Source organism: Chlorocebus sabaeus, chromosome X (genome assembly GCF_047675955.1).
Source record: "Chlorocebus sabaeus isolate Y175 chromosome X, mChlSab1.0.hap1, whole genome shotgun sequence".
Classification (NCBI taxonomy): Eukaryota; Metazoa; Chordata; class Mammalia; order Primates; family Cercopithecidae; genus Chlorocebus; species Chlorocebus sabaeus.
In genome coordinates, this window is record NC_132933.1 from 65,136,408 (window position 1) to 65,147,498 (window position 11,091).

Genomic DNA, 11,091 nt, shown 5'->3' on the forward strand with positions numbered 1-11,091 from the left:
TTCACCACAGTGGTGGATGCAAGGCAGTTTGGGGGGCAGGTGGGGAACTCTGCTAGTTACTGTGTGCATGGTCATGCTGAGATGGTGTTGGCTTAGGGGCAAGGCACCAGCAGGTGCAGGTGTGAATGCCTTTTCTGCCCTGCAAGCAGAAGTGGACACTCAGGGCATGTGAGGGAGGAGATCTGCTGTCTCTATGCAGTTAGTGGTGTGCTGGTAAGGGGCAGGACTGGCTGGCTCTGTGCCCACTAAGGCTCCATTCACAATGGTGGTCAGTGGGGGGAAGAGGATAGACTGCACTTCTGCATGTTCATGAGGCAAGAAAACCAAAACCCACCCCTGCCATTACGTTCCAGCAAAGCGATGTTGGGAGGTGCTATATGGTGGCCTGGGGAAAGCTGCAATATGGGGTGGGAAAGTACAGACTGGTGTGTGGCCATAGGGGCTGCCCCTCTGGAGCTCTTTACTGGTCAGCCACAATCCACCAATGTAGAAGCTATGGTGCAGACCTCCAGGGCAACTGTAACTGCCCTGCATGCAGGCATGGCCAGGCTGGGGTCCTGGGAAAGGCTGGAGATCAATGGGTGCTCAGGGTAGATTGGCCCCATCTGATGGGCAAGACCACTGTGCAGAGTTCAGGTCTGTCAGTTCCCCTAGAGCTAAAGTCTCCTAAGGCAGCAAATTGAGCCTAGGAGGATAGCTGTATCTGGCCATGATCTGCTACAGATGCTCGAGCATCAAACCCTCTGGGCTCCACATCAGCTGGCTTGCTGCCCCTACCACTTCTCTAAGCAGCTCTCCTTGCCAACCTGTATGTCTGTGGTGGTCAAGGGGTCATCCCTTAATGGGGTTCCAGATGCCTGTGGCAGTAGCAGTTTGCTCCCTGCCAGATCAACTCACCCGTTCCCCAGGAGCCTTTGAGGGCCAGGAACGATTCCTGGTGTCTGGTAGACCCATGCAGGGTTGTCAGCTTTCTCTATTTTCAGCCAAGCTTCTGTGTCTTTCCTCTGTCCAATCTCAGTGCCTTCCCTTTGCAGATTTGTTAGGAGCATACCAGTGGTCTCTGTCTCTTGGTAAGAGCTGTTCCACCTGGCTGTATCTAGTTGGCCATCTTGCCCTTCCCCCACAGGTATTTTTAATAACAACACAAATGGATTTTGAAAAGATATTAAAGGAAATCCCTTGTACCTTTCCAAGTTTTTAGTGAAATTATCTAAAGATTCTGCAGTGGTCAGGATATTTATTTAATCCACCAAACCTTTGTCCTTCAATTTCATAAAAATGATGAATAAGTATTAATATCCATTCACTGTACATTAATATTTTAAATAGTTCTTTTTTAAGTTTCCGATTTATTGAAGAAAATATCTATAAAATTGACTATCATTATTACAGCCCCTCCCTGAAGAACATTTTTCACCAAAAGTAGCAAATGGAAAGGAATTAGTGGATAATATATAATGATTACAGTGTCTTCAAAAATGTTTGGTTCTTCCTAGTAGGTGCCCCTTGCTTCTGTTTACTTACTCTCATTCTGCTATACCAGAGAGTCATTAATGAATGGTTCTTTACTGCTCAGAGCTATTTAGATATATAGACATGAACACTTTTCTGTGATGTCTTTGCTTTTTGGAAAAAGAACATAATCTTTAGAGTTATGGTATCGCTGAATCTTTTATTAATAGCCTCACAATTCCCACAAGTGCATTTACTTTGTGATTCTGTCTGCTGTGGACTCAGACAAGATTGAGAACTCTGGTGTTTGCTATTTTCTTCTTTAGTTTTTTTTTTTTTTTTTTTTTTTCTATTCATGGGAGGAAAAAAAACAAAACTGATTAATAGAGCATATGAAATGTATATGAATCTTACTGTCTCTAAATTGGGATTCTGCTCATGCCGACTATTATATTTCCCTCCTTCATCATCTTTTTGTTAATTCTGGCCATTCCTGTGTTCTCTCAAAGGAGACATCTAAGAATTGTACAGATTTTAAAACATCCAGGTAATAAAATTAGAGAAATTAATAATATAACTGTTGCTATTTTAAGTACCAATGATCTAAACTTTACATATCAGTGAATTACAGTTGAGCATATGACTAACTTCTTATATAGAGACATTTCAGATGCATCCCTTCAAAATATGACAATATGTATATGTGTGTATGTACTGTACATTTCTAATTCTCAGACAAAAGTCTGAGAATCTGAAAGTTCATGTTTAAAATGAAAATAGAATCAAGGTGTTTAAATTATTACATGCCAAACATGGACTGCTTTGGAAATATTGTTAATTACAGATATTGCACATATATATAGAGAGAGAATATATGGTCTTAACCAGTATTCACACATACACACACACATACACACACACACACACACACACAGTGTTTTTTATTAAAGGGTGGAGTACTTGACCCTGTTAAGGGTGGAGACCCTGATCTACATTCTCAGAAGTAAGTCAATTGAATTAAATGTCAGAATAGTCAAAAAATATTAAGGAAACACAGAGTAAGTGCCGGCCTTTTCTGCAACTGTAGTCATAGGGACTCTAATGCATAAGCTCTTTGATTTTCTGGAAACCATAAGGGATTATCCTCTTCATAGGAAATTTTATCTCAGAACTTTGGGAAGGCTTCTAGGAGAAACTTCTGTAAACTGCCTTTTTTCAGGAGCAGAACACAATGTTTGGGAACGTTTCAATCAATTTTATCTGAACCTCAAAAGGCACATGTAATCTGAAAACGGTAAAGAATCGTTGCCTCAAGAGAAGTAAGAAAGATTGTAGAACTATTGAGGTAAAACAATGATACACAAAGAAACAAATGTGTGGTGTGTGTCTGTGTTTGTGTGTGTGTACTTTGAAAAGGAGGGGCTCCCAGGGAAAGCAATCCTGCAGAAAGCTTGAAGAAACTTTGGATATTTGTTTAAAGAGAAACCCTGAGTTTCTCTCTAAGGACTAATCTCTGATATTTTTTTATCTTGCCCAAATTCTTACCTAAGGGGCCTGGGGAGTCACACCCTACAAATCATAAAGTCTCATGGTGGGGGGGTGGGCGGTTTATTTAACTCTATATAATGTGACATGCTTTCCAACCTGGCTCTGGCATAACATCACATAAAGAATCAGAAAATAAATCAAAATATTTAAACCCCAAATATATTTCCTTTTCATATCTTTAAATTGCCTTGCAAGGTTGTCTCCTCTGAGAAAAAATCCACATTCTGTAAAGAATCCCCTTCCCCCAACCTTTTTCTTCTTTCTTTCAAGACCCAGGATATAATCAAGTAAGAGCCAGGCACTATTTTCAGTCTGATAAGAAACATTTTACAACCTGCTCTTTCTAAAGTCACCTCTCTAAGAGCTTCCTCTGCTCAGTAAAACTTGGTCTCCACAACTCTGTGTCTTAACCTAAACATTTCCTTTCTGTTGATCCCAGGTCTTTAGATAAACTCAACCAACTGTCAACCAGAACATTTTAAAATCTACCTGTAAGGTTCTCTGGACCTTCTGAGGGTTGTGTCATGGGCCATGGTCACTTATATTTGGCTCAGAATAAATCTTTTCAAATATTTTACAGAGTTTGACTCTTTTCATTGATGTCTACTTTTGAGATACACAGGGTGACCCGAGTGATTTTAATTTTTTTTTCAAACCATATGATTTGCATAAAATATCCTTTACTCAATTTTCATTATTATTATCTTGCTTACACATGATGGTCAGTTGGGCTCACCTTGAGAACCAATTTCTTTTAAAATCCACTTATGCTACTATATGCTCAGAAAATGATAAATTGATCTGTCAATTTAGCAGGCAGACATGTTGGTGAGGTATCTAATAAACATTGACAAAATAGTAAATGTATGTATTTCAATTAAACTTACTTAGAAATATATCCATCGTTCTTTCTTTTTACTTTTGTCTTACCTTTTTTTTTTTTTAACTTTTATTTTAAGTTCTGGGGTACCTGTGCAGATTTGTTATGTAAGTTTGTTACATACATTTGTTACATGTGCAGGCTTGTTACATAAGTAAATGTGTTTCATGGGTTTTTTTGGGTATGGATTATATCATCACCCAGTTATTAAGCCTAGAATCCATTAGTTATGTTTTCTCATCCTCTCCCTCCTCCCACCCTCTACCCTTGGATAAGCCCCCATGTGTTTTGTTCCCCTCTATGTGTCCATGTGTTCTCATCATTTAGCTCCCGCTTATGAGAACATGACATTTGGTTTTCTGTTTCTGTGTTAGTTTGCTATGGAACATGGCCTCCACCTCTATCCACATCCCTACAAAGGACATGATCTCATTATTTTCTATGGCCACATAGTATTCCATGGTGTATATGTACCATATTTTCTTTATCCATTTTACTTTTAATGGGCATTCATGTTGATTCCATGTCTTTGCTATTGTGAATAGTGTTGCAATGAACATACACATTCATGTGTCTTTATAATAGAACAATTTATACTCTTTTGGGCATATACCCAGTAATGGGATTGCTGGGTCAAATAGTATTTTTGCTTTTAAGTCTTTGAGGAATCACCCCACTGTCTTACAGAACAGTTGAACTAATTTACACTCCCACCAACAGTATACAAGTATTGCTTTTTCTGGACAGCCTCACCAGCATCTGTTTTTTTGTTTTGTTTTGTTTTGTTTTTTGACTTTTTATAGTAGCCATTCTGACTGGTGTGAGATGATATCTCATTGTGGTTTTTGATTTGCATTTCTCTAATGATCAGTGATGTTGAACTTTTTTTTTTCCATCTGATTGTTGGCCACATGTATTTTCTTTTGCAAAGCGTCTGTTTATGTACTTTGTCCACTTTTTAATTGGGTTGTTCTTTCTTGTAAATTGGTTTAAATTCCTTATAGACACTGGATACCTTTGTCAGATGCATAGTTTGCAAAAATTTTCTCCCATTCTTTAGGTTGTCTGTTCACTCTGTTGATAGTTTTTTGGTTTTTTTTTTTTTTTTTTTTTCCTGTGCAGAAGCTTTTAAGTTTAATTATATTTTCAATTATTGCTTTTGTTGCAATAGGTGTTGGCATCTTTGTCATGAAATCTTTGCCTGTGTCTATGTCCTGAATGTTATTGCCTGGGTTTTCTTTCAGGGTTTTAATAGTTTTTGGTTTTACATTTAAGTCCTTAATTCATCTGAGATTTTTTTTTATATGATATAGGTAAGGGATCCAGCTTCAATTTTCTGCATATGGCTAGCTAATTATCCCAGCGACATTTATTTAGTAGGGAATCCTTATGCCATTGCATATTTTGTCTGCTCTTTTGAAAATCACATGGCTGTAGGTGTTTGGCCTTAATTTTAGGCTCTCTGTTCTGTTTCATTAGTCCAACTGTGTGGAGGTTTTTGTACCGGTACCATCTTATTTTGGTTACTGTAACCCTGTAATATAGTTTGAAATTGGGCAGCATAATGCACTGAGCTTTGTTCTTTTGGCTTAGAATTGCCTTGGCTATTAGGGGTCTTTTTTGATTCGGTAGAAATTTCAAAATAGTTTTCTCTAGTTCTGTGAAGAGTGTCAATGGTAGTTTAAAGGGAATAGCATCAAATTTATAAATTTCCCTGGGCAGTATGGTTATTTTAACAATATTGATTCTTCCTATCCATGAGTATGAAATGTTTTTCCATATGAAAAATATGTATAATACATAATATAATACATAATATAATATTATATATAATAATTTATAATCTATATTGTATATTATATAATGTATATTATATATAATGTGGTATATATGTAATATATATATATAATATATGATATATATATATTGCCATTGTGAATGGGAGTTCATTCGTGATTTGGCTCTCAGCTTCACTTGTTGTATAGGAATGCTAAAGACTTTTGCTCATTGATTTTGTATCCTGAGACTTTGTTGAAGTTGCTTACCAGCTTAAGAAGATTTTCGGCTGTTTAGCTCTTTCTTTACATTACCCCAATGTGAGATATGGTGACAACTATTATTGCATAATTGTTTGAGTCAGCTACTTCAATTCCAACTATTTTGCAATGTGAAGCATCCATTAATCAAAATCTTAACTATATATTGTAAATTTATTTTGGGTACATGTTATTTCTTGCAATTCACACATTGATAAAATGTAATTTTAAAGCTTAAATTGACCATGAAAAATCTACTTTTCTATTTTCTATACATCAAATATCAATGCCTTTTGGGCGGTGTGTGTGTGTGTCTATGTATATAATATATACACAAATTTTATATATATATACACAATTTATATATATAAGGTGTATTTTGAATACATATATACATATTTACATGTATATAAAATAGACTTTATTTTCTCTCATAATATGGTACTAAATGATGTTAGAAATCCACTTTCAGAAAAAACAGCTTTTGACAAAATTTTAGAGGAGTCAAATAAATGGTGGTTTTGGACAACGGTTCCCAAATTTTGAAAATGTGCTATGTATTGCAATTATTCTTATATGGCATGTTGATAGGAAATTAATCATATTTATGTCTCTTGTCACTGTTCAGCTACAACAAATGACAGGTTTTCATGATGCCGAACCATCCAAGAAACTATTTCCTGTAAGCCTTGTCAGAAATTTGTGAACATTAGATATGTTCTTGACTATAGTTCAGATATGGATTTCCAGCATTGTGTCATATATGCATAAACACTTTTCAACTATTTTTGCTCTTTGGAACTTTTGAAAGGTCAGAAGTAATCAGATCACCTAGCAGGTTACTATATGTCATAGTAATAGTCTTGAGACCTCATATATAGAAAATCATGCTCGATATTAACACTGACATTTGAACAAGGGGCTGATCACCTTGAGCACTGCAGCTTTATTACTTACTAAGTCACATAATATCTTGAAATGCCTTTCGGTAACTTTTTCTGCCTTAATATTTGGGGGGAATTATTGAAGTGTTTGCAAATTATCTTTCCCCATTGGAGATAATGTAGTTTATTGTGTTTTAATATATTATCCATCAAAAATTCATCACATAACTTCACCATTTTTAAAATATGCAACTAGAGTCCCAAACTGCTCTTGTTATTTTATTTTCCTCCACTTCATTGAGGTATATCTGACAAATGAAAATTGTATGTATTAGCAAAATTGAAGTTTCATGTGATAACTTTTGAAAGAATGTTAAAGGATCTAGGTAAAACTCAGGGAATAAATGAATTATCTATTTTTGGTTTTCATTAGAAACCGTGTGAAACTACAGTAAGAAGCATGTGGAATAATGCAGAATTTTAAATACTGGCATGCACTAATTAGTTAAGAGTATCTTCATATATATTCTTAAAAGCATATCCAGAATGGTTTGGGTGAAACACTGCCTGTTCATAATGAAAGATAGTACATTATCTTATGAAGTTCCTCCTGGATTATGCTTTACTTGCAATATTTAAAATATTTTTAGAAATAAAGGAACACGACCATGAAGTAAGTCCATGACCGTGTAGTTTATCTGAGATATGATGAAATTTATGATGAACAGTACAGAAGCACTAACTTGCAGACAATAACTATAATTATCCTATAAAATATTAATTTATATGTTCCATGGTCCAATTCAGATATGGCAAATATTATTTATTTTCTGCTTTTCACTTACAAGTGTGATGATTCATTTTTTTCTCTTCTACTTTCAGTGATTTTGTGTTTGATAGCCTGTATTTTCCTACATATTTTATTATCCCATGGTCAGGTATATTAATCGCTGTTAAGTGTAGGATTATTGAAATTTTAAGCTTGTATGTATTGTTATTTGTTACTTCAATATGAATATTTACCTTCAAGAAAGTATTATATAATATGTATATGTTGCATACATTTTTAAATAATACATTTAAGAAAAGTTGAAGTTTTTTTTATTTTTAAAATTTTATTTTACTTTAAGTTCTGGGATGATACATGTGCAGAAAGTGCAGGTTTGTAACATAGGTAAACATGCGCCATGGTGCTTTGCTGCACCTAGGTATTAGGCCCCCCATGCATTCGCTGTTTTTCCTGATGGTCTCCCTCCCCTTGCCCCCACCAACAGGCCCCAGTATGTTGTGTTGTACCCGTCCCTGTGTCCATGTGTTCTCGTTTTTCACCTGCCACTTATGAGTGAGAACATGCAGTGTTTGGTTTTCTATTCCTGTGCTAGCTTGCTGAGAATGATGGCTTCCAGCTTCATTCATGTCCCTGCAGATGACATCTTATTCCTTTTTATAGCTGCATAGTATTCCATGGTGTATATGAATCACATTTTCTTTATCCAGTCAATTATTGATGGGCATTTGGATTGGTTTCGTGTCTTTGCTATTGTGAATAGTGCTGCAATAAAAAATACATGTGCATGTATCTTTATAATAGAATGATTTTATTTTCTTTTGGGTATATACTCAGTAATGGGATTGCTGGGTCAAATGGTATTTCTGGTTCTAGATCATTGAGGAATCACCAAACTGTCTTTCACAATAATTGAACCATTTTACATTCCCACCAACAGTATAAAAGCATTCCTATTTCTCTACAGTCTCACCAGCATTTGTTTTTTCTTGACTTATTAATAATTGCCATTCTGACAGATGAAATGGTAACTCATTATGGTTTTGATTTGCATTTCTCTAATGATCAGTGATGTTGAGCTTTTTTTCATATGTTTGTTAGCCGCATAAATGTCTTCTTTTGAAAAGTGTCTGTTCATGTCCTTTGCCCACTTTTTGATGAGGTTGTTTTTTTCTTGTAAATTTGTTTAAGTTTCTTGTAAATTCTGGATATTAGACCTTTGTCAGATGGGTAGATTGCAAAAATTTTCTCCCATTCTCTAGGTTGTCTGTTTGCTCTGATGATAGTTTCTTTTGCTGTGCAGAAGCTCTTTAGTTTAACTAGATACTATTTGTCAATTTTTACTTTTGTTGCAATTGCTTTTGGCAATTTCATCATAAAGTCTTTGCCCATGCCTATGTCCTAAATGGCATTGCCTAGATTTGCAGTGTATTTTAAAGTCCTCCTTGGCAATATTGCCTTTTATCATTTTTCAAATTTAAAGCATACTAAAAATTGCTGTAGTTTCAGTATGTGTATTAGTCTGTTTTCATGCTGCTGAGAAAGACATATCAGAGACTGGGCAATTTACAAAGAAAAAAAAAAAAGAAGTTTAATGAACTTACAGTTCCACATGGCTTGGGGGGCCCTCATAATCATGACAAAAGGCAAGAAGGAGCAAGTCACAACTTACATGGATGACAGCAGGTAAAGAGAGAGCTTGTGTAGGCAAACTCTTGTTTTTAAAGCCCTCAGACCTTATGAGACTTACTCACTATCACAAGAACAGCATGGGAAAAACATGCCCCATGATTCAGTTACCTCCCACTGGGTTGCTCCCATGACACATGCACATTGTGGGAGTTACAGTTCAAGATGAGATTTGGATGGGGACACAGCCAAACCATACCAGTGTGCTAGAATTCAACAATGATGTAGACAAATATGGATACAAACACAAACACAAAGACAAATATATAAGTAAAATATTTACTATAATGAAGGTTAAGACTCAATTGTAAATAAATAATTAACATAATCAAGACTCAGTTTAAAACTCCATTATGATTTCAGATGAATCCTTGATGTGAACTATGATATGAACATCAACTGTATACCTTTTGGAAATGATAAAGTTAAAACAGTTTTACTTAGTTGAGTACATTAAAGATCTTTTTTTTTTTTTTTTTTTTTGATAAACAGACATGTTTAATGATAGCTTGCTCTTCACAGAGATGTCTACAGAGACTTAATCTATAATCCAGGAGAATATAACCATGCAACACAGACCAATTAGCCAAATGCAAAATAAACTAGATTCTTACCACAACTACCCTATAAACACTGCAACTGTTCTTTCCAAAAGGACCCTAATCTTATGTGAAAACACCTACTGTGGGGGAACCAGAAACTAGCTATGTGGCCAAAAGGAAAAAATAGCAATTCAGTGGTTAATTGGTGAAAGCAGGAAATTAGTGCCCTTTACTGTGCTGCTGTTGCTGCTGTTGCTGCTGGTGTTGCTGTTGTTGCTGCTGTGGCAGGTGCTGCTGCTGCTGCTACTGCCACTGCTGCTGCTTTGGTCTTCTTAGTTTTGTTCTTTTTGTCTCCCTTCTTCAGCCCATCGATGTTAGCTCTCAGTAGGTTTGAATAAGCCATCTGAAACTTATTCACTTCCTTGGACCTCACCACAGTGCTGATCTTCTTTTTCCCATCGGTAGCTCTTAACAGACACTTGTTGTCTGCGGGCTCAAAGCCCTCCACAGTACCTTTCTTTGGAATGGGTTTGGTTCGACCGTCATACTTCTTCAAGGTGATATAGATGCTGCCCGACGTCCGGCACTTCTGGAAAAGTCTGGTCAGCTCCGTCAGGAACTGCTCGCTCTCCAACAACACCATCGCGGCGACGCTGGCTCGACTCCCTCCGCTGAAGCCCCTAGCAGTGAGAGCCCGAGTACATTAAAGATCTTAATGGAAGCAGACTCTATCACTTAATATAACTGAAAATATGTAACTGAGATTGAAATTCTTTTATTGCTAGTTTGATCACCCATGAACCACAGCTACTTTTCCACTCTACATATCAGCCTTCATCTAGCTATTTATTCATCTATCCAGACACATACATATATGTATAATATGTATGTAGATATACAATCATGTAACACATAATGATATTTCTGTCAATGACAGATCACATGTGCAATAATGATCCATTAGATTATAATGAAGCCGAAACATTTATATTGCCTAGTGATGTCTTAGCCATTTTAGTGCAATGCACTAGTCACATGTTTGTGGTCATGCTGTTGTAAACAAACCTACTGCGCTGCCAGTAGTATAAAAGTATAGCACATACGATTATGTGTGGTGCATAATACTCGATAATGATAATAAACCACTATGTTATTGGTTTATGTATTTACTATACCATAGTCTTTATTGTTATTTTAGAGTGTACTCTTGCCACTTATTTAAAAAGTTAACTATAAAACAGCCTCAGGCAGGTTCTTCATTAGGTATTACAGA

General features: G+C 36.0%; 1 protein-coding gene across 1 annotated transcript; it reads right to left on the bottom strand.

Moving 5' to 3' along the window:
* Positions 1–9,768: 9,768 nt before the first annotated feature.
* Positions 9,769–10,516, bottom strand: LOC103232300 (signal recognition particle 14 kDa protein-like). Its single transcript, XM_007992205.3, has one exon. The coding sequence runs from the start codon at positions 10,459–10,461 to the stop codon at positions 10,048–10,050; it is 414 nt and encodes a 137-aa protein (XP_007990396.3). The 5' UTR covers positions 10,462–10,516; the 3' UTR covers positions 9,769–10,047.
* Positions 10,517–11,091: the final 575 nt, after the last annotated feature.

Bases quoted from the DNA above. Each gene is read 5' to 3' on its own strand.
- LOC103232300 (XM_007992205.3), bottom strand. From the start codon at position 10,461: ATGGTGTTGTTGGAGAGCGAGCAGTTCCTGACGGAGCTGACCAGACTT.